At 48.3% G+C, this 24053-nt stretch overlaps 1 protein-coding gene across 2 annotated transcripts in view; it reads left to right on the forward strand.

The window, feature by feature from the left end:
• Positions 1-6827: 6827 nt before the first annotated feature.
• The window catches only part of CD9 (CD9 molecule), a 36066-nt gene continuing 18840 nt past the window's right edge, over positions 6828-24053 (forward strand). The window contains exons 1-2 of one of the 2 annotated variants that reach the window (XM_066357572.1): positions 6828-6942; positions 7260-7437. In XM_066357572.1, coding sequence (XP_066213669.1) covers positions 7372-7437 — 66 coding nt within the window. In that variant the 5' untranslated portion in view covers positions 6828-6942; positions 7260-7371. Of the gene's footprint in view, positions 6943-7254; positions 7438-24053 lie in introns of both variants that reach the window. The other variant, XM_066357563.1, reaches the window with a different exon arrangement.

The following is a 24053-nucleotide window of genomic DNA, read 5'->3' on the forward strand; positions in this document are numbered from 1 at the left end:
ATCCATGTTACTGTCTCTCTCTCTCCTCTCTCACTAAAATCAATAAATAAAAAAATTTAAACAAATTCTCTACAGGTCTGGATGTTTCTCAGGTCAACAATATTAAATATTAGATATGTACAACACCTCCCTGCCCCCCCCCATCTTCTAAAGAAAACCAATCCTAAGAGAACTATGATTTGTTTTTGCTAAACTGAGGTGGTGGAGGTGAAGGATATAAACTGGAAATGCCAAGTGAAGGCTGCATTGCTCCACATGGATGGGAGAGCAAGCGCCAGGAGGCTGGCAGGGGCCGGGCTGGGGCAGAAGACAAGGCAAGAGTGGCTGCCACAGAATAGAAGCTGGAAAAAAGGAGGGATGTTTAGAGTGGCGGTCTCCAGCATGGGAGCTGTCCTGTCTTACCCCCTGTTGGTCAAATAAGTTTGTAAATATGATATATATGTTTGCTCGCTTGTGACTTATATTGGGTGTGGGGGACAGGCTATAAGCAGGCCAGGTCGTTGTAGCCTAAGGTTTGGTTTTAGGACTAAGCTTTTCCCCACACCCTTGACTGATTGTATGATCTGGGTGGTGCACTCTCCTGAGGAATCCAATTATGCCTTGGATGGGTGACTTTGTATCGGAGACTTCCTTGTTTGTATATTAGATTAAGGGATTTTGGTTTACTACGCTATAAAGTGGGACAGACCAGGAGCTTGGACACACAGTTCCTGCTATCACGATTGCAGGGGCTTCCCTGATCCCTTGCCCTTCATGGTAAAAGCTGGTTTTCTGCTTTTCCCTTGTCTTCTTTTGTGGTTTGCCTGTCTTGGTGAGACACCAATAAATAGGATGGCCCACCATCCTCCGACTCCGCTGTTTCTTTACCATCTGCCCGAACCCAATGGGAACCTGCATGGGCCAGGCAGCTGCTTTGATAGTGACAGCCATGGCTCCTGGCCTTGCACCTCCTCTCCGTGAAATCTTCATAAACTCCACACTCTCCTTTGGTGGTCTCCACATGCACTGCGTGTGTGTTGAATGCAATGAAAAGAAGTGATGGGTAAGAATAGAGCAGCCCAAGTCCCATGCCATGGCTGTCGCAGGAAAGCGAATCAACAAAGGACAGACACTCAGATAACTGTATAAGAGGAAAAGAGAATTTTTATTTAAAAAAGCCAGTGGAGCACATGGGGTTAGTAGCTGCAAAGACACATGCTCCCTGAAATCAGATTTCTTACAACTTATATACCCTTTATAGAACACAAGTTCACATACATGAATCTCGTGATTCCTTTGTCTAGACTAGGTACACACGTCAATCACAGGATTTCAGGATGGGAGGGGGTTTACGTGATATCAGAAGATAAGCGTTTGTAAATAGCCCATTAAGGTCTCAGAAACTGAAAGAAAAGGAGAGAGGCAGGGGCGCCTCAGATCTCCCTTTCCCCCCTGCATTCCCTACTTGTTTATCTTACTCCTCACAGGTGTGGAGAAGGGGGGGGGGTCCTACTTCTCTTTCCTCTTTCCTTTCAAAACCTTCTGGTAGGAAAACCTCCCATTTGCAACATAATAGCCTTTCCTAAGCAGGAATGCGATTGGCCATCTTGAGCTGGTGTTGCCTAGTTCTCATTGTAACTCATACACAAGTATAAAAATCATATTTACAAAATCTCTCTGAACGCTTGGCCTAAATCATAAAATGCCCTTGAAGCCTCTTAGTTCAAGGGGGGGTTTCTTATCTCATGGCAAGACAGTTGATCTTGTGTTGTGTGCAGTTTGGACAGGTGAATGACACGGAGACCGGAGGGAGGGTGGGCAGTTGTTTGAGCTGAGGAAGAGTTTTAAAGACACAGCCCCCATCACGAGGGGTGGTAGGAGGAATGAAAGCTGGAGGGCTGGAATCAGAAGACCTGAGATGTGAGCTTACTCTGCCGCTAAATCACTATCTCCTGCTTCCTTGTCTTTAAATTAGACAGGTTCTGTGGTATCTCCTAGCAGTGACAGAGATAAGGGGAAGCAAGAACCACATTCTCAAAGTAGGTGTGGTATCTGGAAGAGGAGTCACAAGTGATGGAGATTTGGGGTTTGGGTGCTGACTGATGGGAGATGGGGGGTTGCTAAGAAGAAAGGAAGTTGGCTTTGGATGTAGGAGGGCCCTCAGAGATAATACATTCTGATCTTGACGTTTATTTCAAGGTAACTGTGTGTGTGTGTGTGTGTGTGTGTGTGTGTGTCTCCTATTGCTTCTCTAACAAATTACCATAAACTTAGGGGCTTAAAATAACATATTATTTTAAAGTTCTGAAGGTCACAAGTCTAAAGTGAGTCATCAGGGTACATTTGCCCTCCAGGCAGCTATAGGGAAAATTCCTTTTCTTGCTGTTTCCAGCTTCTGAAAGCTGCCTGCATTCCTTGGCAAGTGGCCGATCTCTGCTTCCACTCCCACATCTCCTTCTCTGTCTCTGATCCTCCTGTCCCTTCTTATCAGGACTCCTGTGATGACACAGGGCCCACAAGTCTGATCCAGGATAACCTCCCATCTCAAGATCCTTAACTTGACCACATATACAAAGTCCCTTTTGCTGAATAAGGTAACACCTTCACAGATTTGGGGGATTAAGATGTGGGTATATTCAAGAGAGAAGCTTTAAAATGGAAATGCCCCACAGACCCTTGGATATCATGAAGAGTCTGGGAGGAAGTCAGCTCAAAAGAAAAGAGGGGATGAGAGTGCAGTGTGAGAGGAGCACACAGTGCAGGGACCAGAGCCTCAGGAAGACCCACTCCATTACAGTTTTTCTACACGTTTGCAGAGGGCCTACTCCGAGCCAGCAAGGGACTGGGTACTGTGGAGAACTCAGAAATGAATCAAATGCAAGTATACTCCAGAGGACCTCACCACCAAATTGTTGCACACACAAAAGAACATGATGAAGATCAATGATTCACCCACGATAGAGCCAGCAAGGTATGGAGGCAAAGACTGGAGTGAAGAAAGGCTTCATGAAGTGGTAGCATTTAACTCAGTAGGAGAAGGAGTAAAGAAGTTTCAAGTCTGATCGGTGGTGGCACAGCGGATAGAGCATTGACAATGAGGTCCCAGGTTCAAAACCCTGAGGTCGCTGGCTTGAGCGTGGGGTCGCTGGTTTGAGCATGGGCTCATCAAAATGACCCCATGGTCACTGGCTTGAGCCCAAAGGTCGCTGGCTTGAGCCCAAGTTTGCTGGCTTGAGAAAGGGGTCACTGGCTCGGCTGGAGTCAAGGCACGTATCAGAAGCAATCAGTATACAACTGAAGTGCCACAACTATGAGTTGATGCTTCTCATCTCTCTCCTTCCTCACTCCCTTCCTCTCTCTCTCTCAACCTCTCTAAAAAAAAAAAAAAGAAGATATTTCTAGAAGAAAAGAGAACGAACCAAGGGAGTACACAAGTGTTGGTCAAATAAGTCTGTAAATATGATGTATATGTTTGCTCACTTATAGTTTGCATTGGGGGCTGGGCAACGCCAGATATAGTGGTCTGTGAGGTTGCGGCTTGTCTTCCTGATTAGGAAGGGCCGTTGTCTTGCTAATGTTTACTGGAAGGGAGATTCTGCCCCCACCACCAAGAGGTGCAGGAGGATTTCTTTTTTCTCTCCTCCCTGATCCCTTGCCCTCCATGGGAAAAGCAGGTTTTCTGCTTTTCCCTTGGCTTTTCTTGTGGCTTGCCAGTCTTGGTGAGACACCAATACACAGAATGGCCCACCATCCTCCAACTCCGCCGTTTCTTTACTGTCTGCCCGCATTTAATGAGAACCTGCCTGTGAATGGCCACGATGGCGGTGGCGGCCCCTGGCCTTACAACAAGAGACACTGAGGGAGAAGTATCTAGAAAGAAGGGATAGCAGGGACAAATGCTACAGCAGCGTGGGAGTGAGGGGTCATTAGCTCACCAGCCCCCTGCATGTTCAAATCATACCACCAGGGGGAGCACAAGAGCCAAAGTGGACCCTCATGGTGAACCAGGGTGTTGTGTTTTGTTTTTCCAGAAACAGGATGCCCTGTGGAAAGAAGGGAAAGTTTTCCCATTCCAGCAACACAAAGCCTGGAAGACCTCCTGTCTCCATGTGATCTCTGACTCAGGGGCTTACCCAGATTTTCCCCTTCCAGCTAAAGCAAACCATATTTTTTCCATCTCTCTTTTTCCTGGTTGCCTGTAGAACTAAACAGCCTGGAACAAACACACTTTGGCCCCAAGGCTTATTGCACTGGAGAATGTTAGAATGAAAGGGCCATCTAATCCAACATGCTCCTACTACAGGTGAAAAGACCGAGATCCAGAGAGCAAGTGACTTGTCCAAAGGAAGCAAAACTGTCCAACCAAGAACAGAACTCAGATCTCCTCACTCACACTGTAAAGACCCCTTTGACTGTATGTTATTTGGCAGTTATCTACAGCCCCCACCTCAAATTGTTTCTTGTGTGTAAATAATAATAACAGTAGCCAACATTCTTTGAGCATTTCTGAGGCAAGCGCTGTACCAAGTCCTGCTGCGAATTACCTATTCAATACTCACAATTACCATAAGAAGTCGTTTCTATTTTAAGTTTAAACATTTACTAAATTCCTCTCAAGTGTGCTTGTTAATGGAGGGGAGGGGCGGCAGAATATAAGGAGATACAATATTTTCTTTTGTTAGACCTATTCTCTCAAGATGGGTGAACGCTACTGTCCGGCACAATGGGACATTGTCTGTGTTTCTACCTCACACAGTGCCTCACATACTTCCATGTCCAAACCATCTTCAGCGAACACTGTATTAGGTAAAACATTATCAAACTTCCTCTGCTTGGCTGCTCTTGGCATTAGGCAGCATTTAAGGGAACCCCATTTTTTTCTGCTCCTTCCTTCTCCTTGGTTCCCAGTCTCACCCACTATTGGTAGTTTCTGGGTATAGTCAGCTGCCTGTGGTTTCATACTCTGTGCCTTTATAAAAGTTCTCTCTGCTTTGAGTTCCTTCCCGGGCTTATTTGCTGACTTGTTCCCCAAATTCAGTTGCTAGAGTGTCCCCTGCAATGGGACACCTCTCCCCTGACTCGGGTAGAGCTGGGGACACACCCTGTGCCTCTGCCTGTTCCTAGGCTACATCTCCCCCAAGCAAGGGTTCCATGGGCTTGTGCTCATCTATCCTCACTGAAGTCTTACATGTGGGGTCAAGGTCATTTCATCTCAGCGTACGGTACAGTGCATGAAGCATCACAGGCACTCAAGAAACCTCAAGAAACGTTAGAAGAAGCACAAATGAACCAACATCTTCATAATCTGTTTCCTGCTGCCCCGAGTCCAATAGCTCTTGTCCCCTCTTCTGGTTGTGCTGCACTCTCTCTAGCTTCACACCATGGCCTTCCCTTTCACCACCTGCTGCTTCCCTCACATTGCCAGATTGCAGGTCCCTAACTTCTAATCTAATTCACCAAAGCTCTGAACCAAGGCCCTGACATACAAACAAGCGTCCTTACCCTTCAGGGGACAACGGTCTGCCTCTCTTGCCCTCTCTACCCAACTACCTACGGTATAGGCAGGGATTGAACTAAATCACACAGCCCTTAAATTCGTCAGTGACCCCTCACCTCCAAATGCAAAGTCCAGGACCGGGAGGCTCCTCTGCACCCTTCCCCTAATTAGGTCCCCACCTTCACCTCCCGATACCCCACCACACACTGTGAGCTCCAGCCCAGACCCCAGACAGTCTGGCCTCGGCTTTACCCAAGATTTTCTGGGTCTGCAACCTTTGCATGGTTCCGCAACACTGCTTCCAAGTCTGGGTCCTTTTAGCTCCTTTAGCCCCCACCCCATCACACACACACACACACACACACAGCACTCTGATCTCACAGGTAGGCAGCCTGAGTCCCGCCCATGTGGACTCAGAGCTCCTGGAGGGCAAATACAGGATCAACTCCTTCCTGCTCCTAATAATAGGCCTTCATAAGTAGATAATGAAAAGTATTTTTGAATGAATAAATCAATGAGACTAATCTAACTACGAAAATACACAGCTAAATAAGAGCTAGAAGTGCTAACACTGACTGTTTCCAATGGGTGAAATTTTGAGTTAATCTCTTTTTGCTTGTTGGTATTTTCTAGTGTTTCTGTAATGAGAAGGTTTTGCTTTTGTAATAATAAAAAGAACACTAAATAAAACTTCATTTTGAAAAAAAAAATACAAAGAGTTTTGGGACTTCAAAAGAAGGGGTAATCTCCTCTCTTTGGTGAGAAATTGGAAAGAAACGTTTAGTGGTTAAGGAGCCAAAGAATTTCTACACGTGAAGAGGGGAGGGACCACCAGCCGGAAGTTGCATGCAGAGCTGGGCGCAGGTGTGGAACGCCAGGTAGGGCAGAGCGTTCCTTACAGGTGCAAGACGAGGAATTTCCACTGAGGTCATTTTGTGTGGAGAGCAGAAAGCTTTTGAGCAGAGAAGAATGCTCAGAACTCGGTATCTGGAGCATTAAAGAGGTGGTACCGGGCAAAGTCCAAAGAGCAAGAGAGAAGGTAGAGGCAAGAACAGAAGCCCAGCTATAAATTCCCTCTTCCTCTCTCGGGGCATCTAAACCGCAAGTCCAGAAAGCGTTCCCAGCCTGCCCAGTCCTCTGCCAAATTACTATTCAGTGATGGACATTTGAGAATTACTTCCATAAACCGCCCGCCTATCTTCCCACCTGGACTCAAGCATCTAATTCCTCCTACTCTACACGAGGTACCCAATAAGAGTGTGCTCAATGAGCGACGGTTTGCAAGGAGCCGCCCTAGGGAGAAAGAAAGCCTGGCGCCTTCCCTTCAAACCCAGGCCGAAGCAGTCATTGCTCTCATTGCGGGGGCAGCCGGCCTTGTGTAAGGGGGCTCTACCCTGATAACCTGACCCGAGGCGGGTCTCCTAAAGGGCGGGAAGGCCGGAATCTACAAGGCAAGAGCCGGAGAGGTGAGGCTTACATATAACTAACTCTTAGGTAAAAGCAGCACGGGGTGGCGGTCTGCAAAGACCCCTGGGTGGTTGGCTGGGAGGAGGGAAAGGGGACGGCCCATTCTGCCGGGAGCGGCCTGAGCTGGAGACAATAGCAGAAACAGGGAAAGGCGGGGCTGGGGGACCGCTGGGGCGGGAATCCCCGGAACCTGGGGGGAGGCGGGCCGCAGGGCGAGGGCGGGGCAGGTGGGGCCCGGGCCGGGGGCGGGGTCCACGGCACATGCGCACCGCAGCCGGCCGCGCACTGGAAGGAGTGGTACTTTTTAAAAGTGCAGCCCTGAGGCCAGCCCGCAGCCGCCAGCATCTCAGTCCGAGCCTGGTATCGCCCGTCCCGGCCGCGCGCCCCCGTCCCACACTAGAGCAGCCCAGGAGAATCCAGTCCTCGCCATGCCGGTCAAAGGAGGCACCAAGTGCATCAAATACCTGCTCTTCGGCTTTAACTTCATCTTCTGGGTGAGTGAGCGTGACAGCCGTGCGCTCCTCTCCGGGACCACCTGTCCGCCCCGGGGACCCTGTCCGCAGTCGAGGGTGTCGGTAACTGGCACAGCCCGCCGGGTGGACTTGGGGGACAGGAGGAAGGGCACTGCGGCCGCCAGCTGGCTACTCAGCCGGAGCCGGAGACGGGCGGGTTGGGTACGTTCATAGGGGGCTCACCGAAGCCGGGCAGGCAAAGGAAGAGGGGGCCTCAGGGATCTGGGGCGCGGAGACCGGTCCCCGGCCTCTCCTTGGCAAGAGTTCTGGCTGGGGTTTTTGTCTGCCCCTCCAGGGGCAGGCGAATGGAGGGGAAACCGGTAGGGAGAAACGGAGAACTCTTTACTGGGGGACTCAAGACCCTGGCCAAAGAGGACCTTGGCAGGCATCGCACTTCGCGACTGGTCTGGGGTCTCACAAGTGGCAGGGCCGCGAGGAGGGGAGGCTGTGGGCGCTCTAAGGGTCTTAGGTGACGCAGAGAAGCTCCGCCAAGAGCCGTTGGCATTTTAACACCGGAGAGGAAGGGGCGCGCCGGCCTTGGGTGGCCGGGACCCCGTCCCAAAGTTGGAGTCGGGAACCACCCCCTTCCACCCTCAAAGAGGAGCCTTCAGTTGTCCCCCTCCCCCATTCTCTCAAACTTTGGTTCTGAGCCGCCGTGAGAAAGTCCGAGCTCCCTCGAAACTACCTGAAAGACTAGCTTGTCTTGATTTTTTTTTTCCAAGGGCGATAAGTATCTGAACTGGGGAGGATTCTGGGAGAGTTGAGGAGAGGAGGGGCAGATGCCCATGGGCGCTTTTAGTGAGATGAGTCTGTGTTTCTCCATTTCCGGGAAAGATCAGGTGCTGGCCCCCCTGGGGTCTCCGGCCTCACCCTTTCTCCCACCAGCCCATCCAGCGGCCAGGTGGGGCCCGGGAGAGCGCTCATTCACTTGGAGGGGATAGGAGGCCAGCAGCTTCAGGACACTGGCTGCTGGCTGCACTCTGCTCCTCTGCAATGGGAAGCCGGAGGGAGGCAGCAATAAAGGGGAGTGGCCCCTCTACACCTTCCCTTGGGCGTTAAGGGACCACCAGATATGGAAGCAAGGAATAGGGGACCTTTGTGTCTTGGTTCTTAGGGCCACCGACCCTGCACACAGATGAACAGTATTTGCTCTTCTGCAGTTGGGAAGGAGTTTGGAAAGGCAGCCCCTGTGCGGCTCTCAAGAGAGATGGCTGTAAAAACAGAAGTATGCCACTAGAGGCTTGTAACAGAAAATGTACTCGTTCCCCTGAAACTGGTCACTGGGGTTCCCATGAACCTGGGAGAAATCTCTTGAGATTTAATCCTCTCTCTGGAGCTGATCAGGTAAAAAAAAGTGAACTGCCTTTGGCCAGTTTTAAGGAGACCCACCTGAGGTGGGCATTGTCCCTTTTTGGTGTTCCCAGCAGCCATCAGGGTAGCTGCCAGGCTCGGTTCCCTCCTCTCACCAACTCCTGGCAACCAGAAAAGAATGTCAGAAGGGAGGCTGGCCCTGCCCTGCCCCACCCCTGACCTTTGGGGAGTTTTCAGCAGTCTCTTCTACCAGTCTGTTGGTTAGCCTCAGCCTTGACTGCATCAGGGTTTGGGGCTGGGAAAACCACTGACTACTAGTGTGCCTCCACGCCTTAGTCTGATCCGTGGCGCATGCCAGAGCCTGATGGGAGGCCCTGAGGGCCACACTGGTATCTCAGCCTCTTCCTTCCTCCAACCTGCCACCCCACCATATTCAGAGCTGCCTCTGCCTGGGCTAGGTGCTGCTGGTCAGCTATGTCCTCTGAAACAGAAATAACTCACTCTGGGAATGTTTGGGTTTAGAGCTAGGAATGACTAGAGATTATCCAGTCCGGCCCTCTTATTTACAGTGAGAAAGCAGAGAACCAGAGAGGGGGTGGTTTGCTCAGGACCACAGAGACCCAGACAATACTACACCCCCTGGGTGCCTTCTATCTCCATCACAAAACCAACAAGGGAGACCTGGCAATGGGTTGGTGTGAGGGGTAGGCAGTAGCTATGTTTTTTCTGAATTATTGTTTAGTAGTATCAAGGTCCCTATAGAGATGAAGTCCTCATCCTCTAGGGCAGTGGTAGTCAACCTGGTCCCTACTGCCCACTAGTGGGCGTTCTAGCTTTCATGGTGGGAGGTAGCAGAGCAACCAACTTATAAATAAAAAGATAGATTTAACTATAGTAAGTTGTTTTATAAAGATTTATTCTGCCAAACTTAGTGAAAATCCAACATAAAGTACTTGGTAAGTAATTATCAATATATGCTTTAACTTGCTGTAACTCTGCTTTATACATTTTATAAAGTAAAGTTTCTTCCCTACTTTATAAATAACCATTACTGTGGAACCGGTGGGCGGTTAGAAAATCTTACTACTAACAGAGATACAAAAGTGGGAGGTAGGTATAAAAAGGTTGACTACCCCTGCTCTAGGAGATGATGGAATAAAATAATTCTATGATCCAATTGTGAAGCCTTTTACAGTCTGCAAAGTCCAAGCCATCGTGATATAGCCAAGAGCAGGAAGCATTATCCCCATTTTACTGATGACCAGTAAACTAGTCCCCAAAGAGGTTAAATGACTTATCCAAGGGTCAGGTGGCAGGATAGCATCAGAAAGCAATTTGAAAGCAGATTGGCTTCAAGTCCAAAGCTGTTTTCATCCAACCTTCCATACTCAACTGGGTGGGGATGGAAGAAGGGTGAGAACAAGCTCACAAACATCTTTTAAGGGAGGTTATAATCTAAGGGAAATGCTTGGATTGTTATGATGTCAGCAATTCCCTTTCTCTATTCAGAGCAGGAATTTATAAACTTGGGATTGGGGTCCTGATGTGAGCCTTGGAAAAGCAAGAGTTTTGAGGCCAGGGCCTACCAGCACCTCCTGAATTGAGGCTGCTGAGGGGTGGTCAAGCAGGGATCCACACACAAGAAGCCCACCTCAGTGGCAGTGGTATGATCTGAGCATGGTAGGCATGGGGCTGTGCCTCTTCCCTGGCCCCTGCTTTCAGCCCTGTGGGACCCTCAGTGACTGCTGAACCTGTGCTGCCTGCCCTCCCCAAAGGTGGGCCTCTGATGCCCCCAGCCAAACCAACAATCACTCTGTTCTTCCAGTGTCCTCGGAACCCTAACTTCCCAGCTCTATTTCAGTTTCTCCATCCCCATCAGACCTCCCTGCCTACCCCACCCCCCTAAAAAAAAATCAATAAATAAAAAGGAAAGGTTAAAAGGGAAAACATTTACTGGTATCAGAGTAATGAGCTGTCACACTGTAGCTGGGGAACCAAGACTAGGGCCAGGTCAGAACCTGTCTTCCTGGTGTGTTCCCCGCTACCTCCCCCCATATCCTAGATCTGCAATGCAAGGGCCCAGTTCCTAACCCTGCCCCACCGACCTACACCCCCGCCACTCTGTTCACTGCCTTTCACCCCATGCCCTCCCTCACTGATGGAAATAGCAGGGAACTTCTCTTTCCCAAGAAATGGTGTTGCTTGGACCTAATAGAACCATACGCAGAAACCCGAATGGGAATTCAGAGTCTGGGTGTTGGTTCGGCTGTATCCCCAACACACTTTGAAGTCTTGTGCAGGTCATTTTTATGTTCCAACCCTCAGTTTCCTCATCTGAGAAATCCAATGTGTTGGAGCACCATGGTCTCAAAGGGTCCCTTTCAAGCTCAGTTTATGAAACCAGCCGTTTCCCCACTGCGTCAAGAAATAGGACTTTTCCCACACAACCCGAAGTGGAGTCAGGAAATAGAGTGCACAATGAGTAGTAAGGCTTGTCCTCAGAGATTGGCTTCATTTGTCCTTTACCTTGGCACCTGATCCTTAAGGCTCTTTTCTTTTAACCTCACAGTTCTCTCTGCTGTCCCCTGAGTAGTGGTGGGAGGGTCTCTCTATTTGAGGTGCTCTGTTTTCATCACCCTTAGCCATTGTGGCAGTACAGTGTAATAGTCAGAGTGCCAGCTCTGGATTGCATTTACCCATCACCGGATGGAGCCGGTGCCTCCGTGGGGGAGGAGGGTGAACTGAGAGAATGTGTGCACTTAGCACTGGATACAGAGTAAACTTCCTGTAGCTGTTGTTGCTCACTGCCAGTTGAAAGTAGGTTGAGGTGGTGGGGAGGGCGGGAACAATTCCCTAAAAAGTGTGGAAGTGACCACAGGAGTGAATTCCCAACCCACACACACTCTTCCAGCTCTGGATTGGGCAGACTCCATTTCATGTGTGGCTACGCGTTTGACTGCGGAGGGGCAGCCCTACTTCTGAAAATAAAACTGCATGGTTGAGATGCTGGGTCTGGGCAGGGTGTGGGCTAGTGGGGAGTGGGGGGATAGTGGTGGCAAAGCCCCTCCCACCCACCCAACCTGCTGCTGCTCCCAGAGACTGTTGCCTTCAGTGTTGGGCTGAACGAGCAGCTGGGGCTGTGGAGTAAAATGGCTTCCTGACTTTGGCACCTGGACAGCGGAGCCCTGGGAAAGCCAGCTGTGTTTGCACTGAGGCTGGCAGCTGTGGGGCGAGGTGAGGCGAGGCCAGGTGTCCGCATCCACTAAGGAAAAGAAGACTTCTCCCCTGCCCAGAATCTCCCGGCTTTTTCAAAATGTAAACAACAAAGAATTTGACTTATGATTTTTGGGGGGCTGGTGGGAAGGATTCCTCTACACAGACACACTCTACCTCTTTCATTTCAAAGTGGCCCATGGGCACCATTCCAAACCTTACTCTTTTGTACTCAGGAATCTGCTGCTAGTTAAGACCCGAATTTGGGAGTGCTTTGATAGCAGCCCTATTGAGGGCCATCCTTGCCAGAGCACTTACTCTGCAATTGACTCTTCTGTGGCCACACAGACATCACAGATCTGCGCTGTCACGTCTTCCATTTGTGTTGGATATGAATCTTTCCACTTATACACGGAGCTGTGCGCCCCATGTTTGCTTTGTCTCTTTGTTTTCCTGTTCTGTTCTCTTTCATAAGGAGGCGTGGCTTTGGGAAGGTCGCACAGTCTGGAACTTAATAATACCTTGGACTTAAAAAAGCGCCACCCTTTTTCCTAAAGGACACAAACCTTGCTGGGGTCTGGCTGTGGGGGTAAGGGATCTGAGGTCACAGTTCCAGTGGCTTCTGTGGTCCTGTTGCCACCTTGGTGGCTGCATGTTCGATCCACCTGTGCTGAGTTGGAGAGAGGAGAGTGCAGCAGTTTCAGAAATTGCACACTTATGATCTGTGTCCCCCCTCCCCCCAGGTTGGGGTTGCTGGGACTTGATGTGAACCTGCCATAGGTCCTTTTAACCAAAACCCTGCAGAAACGGTCTTTACCTCTTACAGAAGAGCAATGACTTCATTGTTTTTGGCTTGAAAATCTGGGTAAAAGCCTATTGGAGCCATGTTCTCAACTATCTAGAGCTGTCCTTTGCAACTGAGGGCTAATCTTAACAGTACACTTTTTAAATTTATGTTTTTGAAGCCTGACTGCAGATCACTTGCCTGTTTCATTCCGTGGAAAAAGTAATGCTGGTGGGGGGCATTTTCACTTTCCGTCAAATGATGGCAGGCAGCTGTGGAACACAGCATCCTGTCTCCAGATGAGATAATTTTATAATAATTACATCCATCCGGTAATTCCTCCCCTCCCACCAAAAATATATATATATACTAAGTTCTGGACAGTCTTTAAGAACTGTATGCTGTCATCCTACACTGGTGGGTCTTAACCTTTTTAGAGAATTCCATGCAGTCAGTGAGACCTGCCTCTAGAAACATGTTATGCCCACTTTTTTGCTTTTTTTACTGGAGGCTCACGGATCTCAGATTATGCACACTCCCTATTGGTTTTTTTTCTCTTGGTGTCCCGACAACCCCCACTCTGTCTTGAATCCCATGTTTCTGCCAGGAGAAGCAGGTTGCCTCACTGCTCCCTGAGGATTGCATGGGGGCATAATAGGAGGACTTGGAGAAAGGCATCAGAGAGTCTTAAGTGCCCTTGGTGATCAAGAACAGCGCAGACTGCAGAGCCAGCCTCCCCACCCATCCGTGCTCTGACTCTTCGCTTAATCATTGCCCAAGGAGTGGCTTTGACTCTTGATTAATTTAATGAGTGTTTGGCATTTCTAGTCCACATGAAGAATCCACTTTATGAGCTTCCAGCCAAGTTTGCTTCTCGGGTTAGGGTTTCCCATAGTATGAGTGATTTGTCTTTGTCAGGGAAAAGTGGACTTCTATCTTTCTCTCCTCCTCCTTCCCCCCAAATGGAGACTAGAAGTGTTAGCCAACCCTACCCAGCCTTGCCCCTGAGGACTTTGGAAAGGGAGAAGTGTCTTCAGGGAGTCATTTGGGGACTTGGACTTCTAAGGAGATGACACGCAGGTTGGTTAAGTCGCAAGAGAAGATGGAGCCATGACTTGGAGAGGGGCCAGATTTATTTGATTCCAGAGAATTTTGAGGACAGTTGGCTTGGAGAAAAATCAGAAATCTGGGTCTTTGGGGTCTTTCTTGTTCTATCCTCTTGCCAAGCATTTCTGAGGGGAACAGAAACAGTGGCTCTTGCTGGCTCTATTAGGAGCTTAACCCTCCAAAGCTTACCCGACATACATAAAGGTTCCAGTGAACACTCAAGCCCTGGCAGGCCAGTGGCTCATGACTCTTACCAAACCCCTGCCTCCAAACTGCTCGGGAGACAGCCCCTTGCTTATCCTTCAGTCTTGAGCTGCAAGTCACTGTCCAAGTGCAGAAACGTAACACGTGGGTCAAAGCAGAAATTGGACAGTTTTATTGAATTCAAAAAAATTACTATAGCACTTTAGTGTTAATTCACCTTTAAACCTACATTGATTGAATCAATAGCGTGAAAAGTGATAACATTGATTTATGAAAGCTTTAAATGAAAAGATCCACAAAATCGTAGTTGTGAACTCGTTACTTTTCTCAGTCGATAGAAGTTCGGTGTTTTTAAAAGATAGTTTTCTCTAGATGGAGTGTGTTTCCCCAAAACTCATATGTTAAATACTAAAGCCCAATGGATGGCATTTGGGAGGTGGTTAAATTTTGAGGATGGAATCCTCATGAATAGGATTAGTGCCCTTAAAAGAAGATGCCCTAGGGGCACCAGAACCCTGCTGAAGTAAATCCTGGCCTGTGGGTGAGCCCTACACAGCTGATCCTCATGGAGTTGTGTGGTGAAGTTATTAATTGCAGCTGGTCAGCCTGGGGGTAAATCCCTCCCGTGGATGTGCCAATGGCAATCAAGGCTCAACTACAGGAGGAGGGTGTATACAACCCACGTGGTGGGGGAACACCTCGAGTGCCCAGATTGGGTGATTGGGGAGGTTGTGCCACTAGACCCTACAGAACACCTACTACATTAGGCCAGTCTACCAAGCCTGGGAAACAGAGCAGCTTTACCTGATACATAGAAACAAACACAGGGAGGCTGCCAAAATGAGGAGACAAAGAAACATGTCCCAAATGAAAGAACAGAACAAATCTCCAGAAGAAGAACAAAAAAATAATGGAGACAAGTAATCTACTAGATACAGAGTTCAAAACACTGGTTATTAGGATGCTGTATGAACTTAGTGAGAACCTTGACAGCATAAAAAAGGAACAGTCAGAAATAAAGGATATACTAACTGAAATGAAGAAGAATTTACAGAGAATCAACAGTAGGTTAGGAAGAGAAAAAAAAACCCAATCAGAACAGCAAAAAGAAAATAGAATCCAAAAAATGATGATAGTGTAAGGAGCCTCTGGGACAATTTCAAGTATACCAGCATTCAATCATGGGGGTGCTGGAAAGAGGAGAGAGAACACGGAATTGGAAACCTATTTGAAAACTTTCCTAACCTGGTGAAGGAAATAAACATACAAGTCCAGGAAGCAGAGTCCTGAACAAGATGAACCCAAAGAGGCCCACAATAAGACACATCATAATTAAAATGTCAAAGGTTAAATACAAAGAGAATCTTAAAAGCAGCAAGAGAAAAGCAGTTAGTTACCTATAAGGAAGCTCCCATAAGACTGTCCGCTGATTTCTCAACAGAAAGTTAACGGGCCAGAAGGGACTGGCAAGAAATATTCAATGCAATGAACAGTAAGGATTTACAACCAAATCACTCTACCTAGCAAAGCTATCATTTCGAATCAAAGGACAGATAAAAAGCTTCCCAGACACACACACAAAAGCTAAAGGACTTCATCACCACCAAACCAGTATTACATGAAATGTTATAGGGTCTTCAAGAAGAAGAAGAAGAAAAAGATTTATTAATATATATCTATCAACAATTGAATCTAAAAAACAAAGTAAACAAACAAGCAGAACAGAAACATTAATAGATACAGAGAACGTTTTGCCAGATTTGAGGGGGAGGGGCTTAGGGATGAGTGGAAAAGGTTAAGGTATTAAGAAGTACAAATTAGTTGTTATGTAATATCTACTCACTGGAGTGTGCACGTGAAACTAATATAATAATGTATGTCAACTGTAACTGAAAAATAAAAATAACTTTAAAATGGAAGGAGATAAAAGCTACCCTAGAGAGTGCCCTCTTTCCTTCCCCCTTATAGCAAGAAGACAGTCTTCTGTGACCCAGGAAGCAATTCCTTACCAGACACTAAATCTTCTGGCACCTTGATCTTGGACTTTCCAGCCTCTAGAACCATGAAAAATGAATCATTGTCGTTTGTAAGCTGCCCATTCTATGGCACTTTGTTATTGAAGCCCAAATGGACCAAGACATACTTATTTACAGGTTCAAATCAAAATCACCTCTTCCTTCTAGGTGAGCAGTCGCAATGTGCTGTTTGCACGTGTCCCTCTCCTCAGTGCCCCTCTCTGACTGGTAGCAAGCACCCCTTCAGCAGCCCTGCTGCTGAGGAGACCTAGAACGGAATGTATACTCCAGAGGCAGGAAACCCTTCTCGCTGAGTGTCTTCCTCCTGCTCACCCCAGTGCAGTGTGAACACTTTCCTTGTGATGTGGGGCTGTGGGTTTCAACCTTACACTCACACTTGTTAAAGCTCCCTTTCTACAGGCCTGAGGAAACCTACCCATACTCTTTCCCCTCGCCAATCAAAGTATGGCCCCAACTCTCTAAGACCAGATAACCTCTGGTCTCCCACAGCCCGGAAATTTCATTTTAAAGATAAATTATTAGAGATGATTTGGGGAGGGACCCCCTGAGTATTATGGGAAGCTGGCATTATCCTCATGTTGTGGGTACCTCCTAGGTCCCCGGGCCCAGACTTGTGATGCTGTCTCATTCCCTTTGCCAGCAGGTTGGGAAGAGCAGAGGCTCTGGGTCCTACCATAAAGTCATATAGTGAATTCAGGGGCAGTGGCTACTTGATGTACCACAGCCACATCTGTGGACTTGGTGGCCTGTGGGCAGCTGCAACAGTGTCCACACTTGCCAGGCCTGCAGGAGTAGTGAGGCCAGGATGAGGAGAAGATGTGTCCAGTTACTCTAGAGAATTGTTTCCCAGACCAACGCTGTGTCCATGCTGACTCTCTGGCCAGTGCGTCAAGGGGGTGGCGAGGCTGTCGGGCCAGAGGCCAGCAAGAGAAAGTGCGGGCTCTCTAGAGTCTGTCCCCTTGCAGCTCCCCCCGAGAGGCCAGGCTCAGGTGGCACCTGCAGGTCACATGGCCTGTGCAGGTGCCTTCCTGTCGGTGAGAAAGTAGGGCCCTCTGCTCTTGCAGGTGGACTCTCTTGGGGCCTTTAAGGATGATAGAAGATGGCACTTTTGATAGAACCAGATGTGGCTGTAAGGGAAAAAGAACAAAAGTGAAAAAATTTGGCTCTGAAATTTACAAAACAGATCAAAAAGACAAACAGTTAACCAAATTGTTGAAAATTTGGGCTTTGCATTCAGATTATTTCGGGTTCAAGTCCTAACTTGGCCATTTATTTGACTCGTGATCTCAGATAAGCTTCTTCTGTGCTCGAGTTTTCTCATCTAAAATATGAAAGTTAATGTTGCCTACCTGTTGGGTCTACTGTGGAAATTAATACAAAAGAAGTGCTTTGAGTAGGATGTGGGACATAGCAAATATAGGGGTGCTTGCTAGCTAATAATCAAGGGACCTAAAATGAAGGCAGGGATCAGGGCAGAACAATAGGGCAAGTAATAGGTTAGACACAGCAGCTTGGGAACCTTGACTCTTGTCCCCTGGCTGGCTTGATACTCAAAATGCCCTATGATGGGGGAGGAGGGCCATTTGCCAACACTGCCAATTCATACACCATGGAGCATTGCTCGGAATGTGTAAAAGAAGGGGTATCTTCCATTACTCAGGGCTATGCAAGCAACTGGTAACCGGTTTCAGGGATGGAATGAGAGCTAGCTGGTCCACATGGCTAAGGTGCATAAGCAAGAGTGTGTGTGTCTGTGATCACTGGACATCTTCGTGAGGCGCATGCAGTGGAAAACAAATGAGTGATGTTCTGGAATTTAAAGCAAAACATCCCCAAAACAGTCTTCCACATCAGATAAGTTTGGTTAAGATCAGAATGACTGCTTTCAGCAGAACATGGATTTTATTATTTTTTATTTATTTATTTTTTTGTGGCAGAGACAGTCAGAGAGAAGGACAGATAGGGACAGGCAGACAGGAACAGAGAGAAATGAGAAACATCAATTCTTTGTTGCAGCTCCTTAGTTCATTGATTGCTTTCTCATATGTACCTTGAATGGGGGCCTACAGCAAACCAAGTAACCCCTTGGTCAAGCTAGCGACCTTGAGCTCAAGCTGGTGAACCTTGCTCAAACCAGATGAGCCCGCGCTCAAGCCGGCGACATTGGGGTCTCAAACCTGGGTCTTTAACATCCTAGTCCAATGCTCTATCCACTGCGCCACTGCCTGGTTAGGCTTTTTTTTTTTTTTTTTAATCATTTTAGAGGAGAGAGAGAGAGAGAAGGGTGGGGGGTAGGAGCAGGATGCATCAACTCCCATAGGTGCCTTGACCAGGCAAGCCCAGGGTTTTGAACCGGTGACCTCAGCGTTCCAGGTCAATGCTTGATCCACTGCGCCACCACAGATCAGGCAGAACATGGATTTATGGGCTGGCTAGTATATACTACGTGTCTGGCAAGCAGGCAATGGAAACTTGAGATTTCTTATTTAGAAAGAGGCTGCCTTGGGCACAGACCTTCCCTCCCACTCCCTGAGCCCCAAGCTACTTAACACCACACATCGTATTAGCTGAAGTTTTTCTTCTCTCTTAGGCAGAATAAAAGTTCTGGTTTTTATTTATTTTTATTTATTTATTTATTTTACAGAGTCAGAGAGAGAGAGAGAGAGAGATAGGGACAGACAGACAGGAACGGAGGAAGATGAGAAGCATCAATCATCAGTTTTTCGCTGCGACACCCTAGTTGTTCATTGATTGCTTTCTCATATGTTCCTTGACCATGGGGCTACAGCAGACCAAGTAACCCCTTGCTCAAGCCAGCAACCTTGGGTCCAAGCTGGTGAGATCTGCTCAAAGCAGTTGCCAGCTCAAGCTGGTAACATCAGGGTCTCAAACCTGGGTCCTCCGCATCCCAGTCTGAAGCTCTATCCACTGTGCCACCACCTGGTCAGAAGGTTCTGGTTTTTAAATGAGGCCAACTTTGTCCTTGAAATGGAAAACTTATCAACACAAATTAGGCTGCTCCCAAATTTCTAAAAAGTGTGCTGAGAAAAAGGTTACAAGGTGCTTCATCCTCTGCCACACCCCAGAGAGGAGACCAAGCTACCTCCCTTTCACCAAGGATGAGATGGCACATGACAAGACAGACCTGGCAGCTGAGTCGCTCCAGACTTGCTCTGTGGCCTTGGGCGAGTTACTTGGCCTCTCAGGGTCTATTTTCCTCACCTGAGTCGGGATGAAGCATCAGGCAGTCCCTCCAGCACTCTTAGGTTCCAAAGGGGCTGTCAGCCTTACAGTAGAATTTATCTTCCAGTATTCCTCTCCTCCCCAGGAAATCATCCCTCACTTGCTCCTACAAGGAATGTGCCCATTAACCTGTACTAGCCTGAACCCAAGCCTAAACATAGGGATAGGATGAGTCCAGAAGAGCCAGGCATAGGGATAGGATGGAACCCACAGGCTGTAGCAATCCAGCCACTATCACCCCTCCCCACAGAGAGCCCCCAAGTACACTAGAATCCCCAGAAAGGGAGGTCACAGGGACAGGAAGAGGTTGAGCATGTGCTTAGGATGCCTGCAGTGCAGGCAAGCCCACGGAATGGTGGAGCAAGTTAGCACTTTTTTGAACTTGTGTATGCTAATTTTAAATTTTTTATTTTTTTTTAATGTTGAAATATATAGGTGGTAGGGGAGGTGCCATAATCTTGTCAGTGTTCAGGGCACTAATCTGGCCACAAGAGGCAGAAGCTGGCTTCCCTAAGGACCTGGCTTCTAGCTTCTCAATGGTTGGACTTTTCATTGTTGTCGAGGTCCCAGCCAGCCATGATGTGTAAAAGGGCAACATGGAGTCACACACACACGCTGATCATTGGGAAAAGGGGTAGTTGATTTGTTAGAATGAAGATTCCCGGCAGCAAAAATTGACTATTTAAACCTCACTTTCCGGCCCTGGCTGGTTAGCTCAGTGGTAGAGCGTTGGCCTGGCGTGTGGGAGTCCCGGGTTCGACTCCCGGCCAGGGCACACAGGAGAAGCACCCATCTGCTTCTCCACCCCTCCCACTCTCCTTCCTCTCTGTCTCTTCCCCTCCCACAGCCGAGGCTCCATTGGAGCAAACTTTGCCCGGGCGCTGAGGATGGCTCTGTGGATGGCTCTGTGACCTCTGCCTCAGGCGCTAGAATGGCTCTGATTGCGGCAGAGCGATGCCCCAGATGGGCAGAGCATCGCCCCCTGGTGGATCCCGGTCGGGCGCATGCGGGAGTCTGTCTGACTGCCTCCCCGTTTCCAACTTCAGAAAAATACAAAAAAACAAACAAACAAACAAATAAACCTCACTTTCCTTATTTGCACCATGAAGGTAATAATACAACCAAAGTTTGAGAACCATTAGGAGGAATAATGGGATAGTCCATGTAAAGCTTTTCTCCTGATGCCTGGCTCATAGCAAGAGCTCAGATGTCAGCAGCTGTCGTGGAGTTACAATAATACCTCTCAGAATTGTTTTGAGGTAGAAGTTGCTGTGAACATTCACACTCACCCATAGCTCCTTGCTGCAGTTTTGTAAAAGCCACATCACACGGATTGTTGAAAGCTGACTTTCACCACGGGGCTTCATCCTTTTCAGAAGAGGAAGTAGAGGACTTGTCTTTCTGTCTTTCTCACAATGCCCATTTCAGGGATCTTCCCAGTCTGGGAAAGGTGGGTGAGGAGAGGTACCTGTTTGCCCTTTGCTAGAAATGGCTCCATAGGCTGCCCAGTTGGGAGAGGCTCTCCTCTGGTGTCCAGCTAGGAATTGAATGACGGGAATCAAAAGAAGAAAGTTCTTCAGCTTCCAAACCAAGGAGGGTGTCCTTGGCATCTCTTCTTCTGTTCACTTCCGCTTCCCAAAATGGGATGAATCCCTCTTATCTAGAACTTTCTTGACACCTGGAAGCAGATCCCAGAGGTGGGCAGAGCCAAAGTCACCACTGCTTCTGTGTGGGCACCATGGGAAGAAAAGAGAGGAAGGGAGAGCTGACCCGGAAGGGTGCATTGTTCCTGGGACCCAGTGACTGGACTTGAGACCACTGCCTCTCGCAGGCTCTGCGGAGGGAGAGGGGAACCCAAGGGAGAAGACAGCGGTCAGTGCCCTCCCTGCCTCTGGGCCTTGCCCTTGGCCGGGTTGATGCCCTGAATCTGAGTCATCTAACTACAGCAGGCAGATGAAGGTTTAGGGTCAACATTGTGCCAAATTCAACATGTCTGGACCATTCTCTTTTTTTCGCAAGAATTAAGTCCTTAGGAATTCCCATTCTTCCCCTTCACCGGGCACACAGTGCTGTGAAGAGTGCAGCTCTGTGTTTCCACGGTCCCCTGAGCCCTGCCTCCTGCTGGCTGGGTCTTTTTCAGCAAATTGTTGCTGCTTAGCCTCTCTGAGCCTGTTTCATCTATAAGAGTGACAAGAGGGTTAAATAAGATGATATATGTAAATCACCTCCTATAATGTGGGACACACGTAGATAATACTTGCTGCTATTATTATATTGTTTATTTTCCATTCTCTGGCCTCTGGAGGAGTTGCTAATGGACAGAAAAGCGTGCCAGAAGTCAGGTTAACACTAAAGCTAAATAGCCTACATCATCATTGACCATCTGCCTCTGCATGTATTCTTTACACTTTTTAATTCTTATTTTTAGAGTCTAAGGTGCTTTGAGGAAGAGTCTGCTCTCATGAACAGCCTGGCCCGGAGAGAACACAGGCTGCAGAAATCAGAGCAGAGTTTTTAAGCAGAGCTATCCTGCTTCTGAGGCTCTAGGAGTTGCTTTGGCCTCCTGGGGAGATGCGTTCAAAGGGCTGGACCTGTGTGGTGGATGCACTTTCAGAAGCCAAATGCAAGTTGTGACTTGAGCTATTAACTATGACTTCCCAGGCTCAGTGGGTTCAAGGTGGAGCTGGCCAGCCAGTGTCTGTCTGTCTTCCTCCCAGCTTAACGGTCCTGTACCCTGCCCCTTAACTGTCACCGTGAGCAGTTCAAGGTGGTCCTTAGGCTGAATCCCCACGGCTTTACAGCCCGAGGCAGGGCATTTGAGCCACACTCTTCAGATTCATAACGTTAACGGAAAGGTGAAATTTTGCTCCCTGTTGGGCTGAGCCCAGAGAGGGCTCACCCCCTTACTCCATGGCTGTCTGCCCTTCCACACTGGCATTTAGACAGCTAGCCTCTGGGTTCAGAATCCCCACCCCCCACCCCGAGAGCTTTCCCATGTTTTCCTGATTGTTGGGCATGTATATGAAGACCTAAAGTGGTAGTTGTCAGATTTGAGCAAGCCTCAGAATCATCTGACCCATTACTTGTTAAAGCACGATTGCTGGGCCCCACCCCACTCAACTTGCTTGTTGAATAATTGGGGATGGGGACAGCGAATCTCCGTGTCTGACAAGTTCCCAGATGCTACTGCAACAGCTGGTCTGAAGACCACACATGGAAGAGCACTGGTCTAGAAAACAGTTTCCCAGTGGCCGTTGAGGATACTGGCTTCTATAGATTTGCACAGGGCCCTAAGGTGGGGAGCTCAGTAGAATTCCCAAGAGCAGAAGTATCATCCCAAGGTGATCACACTCACTAAGGAACTTGTTCTCCAGAATTGTGATTTCTGGGGCTTTTCAACTCACCTCTAATAAAACTTAGTAATATTCCTGGTTGCTACCTTAAAATTCTGCTGTGAACTAACTTTACATGTGATCCTTAGTGAAAGCAAATCATGGCGGTTTTTGCTACTGAATAAAGTTGTTTCATTTTTGCTGTATTACAGCGTCATGGGACTGGATAAGGGAGGACTCTGTCCCTGCCCAAGTGGCTTTCCCCTTCCGAAGACAACAGCTCCAGCCTTAGCCTTCCTCTAATACAGGAGAGGATTAGAAGAGGCAGTGGGGCTTGGGCGCCTGTTTGTTCTTGCTGGCAGTGCCTGTCCCAGCCTCCTGACAGTGAATCAGCCCATCCAAGCTTGGCATGCAGTGGTGAGCCAGGGTTGCCATGGAGATGGGTGAGGCCCAGAGCCCACAGGTCTGGGTGGCCTAACTTGTTTGTAACCGTTGAAGCCTGTGTGAACATAGAGGCCCTTATCTCCACTTCTGAGGCTTCCTTAAAGCGTGACTTAGGTAGTAGTGTGGGCCCCAGAAAAGGCTGGTAGGAGAAACCTGCATCCTCAGTATTCAGTCTCGCTCTGACTTCCTGGCCACTGTGGGCAACCATGCCCAGAGGTCTCCAAAGTCCAGTATGATGAAAAAAAATAAAACAAAAAACCAAGGCTGACATGTATCTTACTGAAGGGAGGAAGTCAAGAGGTAAAATTCCTTCCCTCTTCTGATATCTGCTCCTTTAATAACTCAGTTCTGCAGACTTAATTCGCCCACAGAGAGCAGTCTGATCCAAGGAAGGACAGAGGCCTCCAGTCTTAGCCAACAATCTCCCTTTAACCTCCCTTCCCCACTTTCCTGTGGCTGTTCCCACCTGACCCTAGCCGAGCTCTGGAGACTGTGTATGGGTGTGAAGAAGGTAAATTTATCCACTTCTCCCGCCACACAGCTCTCACTGACGCTCCCAGAAACCAGAAAATAGAACCCCAGTGTCCTAAATTGCCTCGCTCCCGCCCAGCCACCTCCTCAGTCACAGAAGGACACACAACTGACGTTCGCCAAGTGCCATGAATTGCCCCACTGTTGTCTCATCTTTCTCAAGGGCCATTATTATTGTTGTATCATTTTTTTTTCCCCTACAGAATCTGTCTGGTTATAGCACTTCACAGTTTTCAGAGTGTTTTATATGCATCGCCGCATTTCATCCTCACCCTGAGCCTAGGTCAAAGGCAAGACTGGGACCATACAAACTTTTTTTAAACAAATGAGAATGTTCAGGTTCAAAGAAGCTAAAGAAAGTGTTTAGTGTCCTACAGCTCCCAGGTGGCAGTG

The sequence above is a fragment of the Saccopteryx leptura genome, chromosome 1 (assembly GCF_036850995.1).
Source record: "Saccopteryx leptura isolate mSacLep1 chromosome 1, mSacLep1_pri_phased_curated, whole genome shotgun sequence".
NCBI classification, from domain to species: Eukaryota; Metazoa; Chordata; class Mammalia; order Chiroptera; family Emballonuridae; genus Saccopteryx; species Saccopteryx leptura.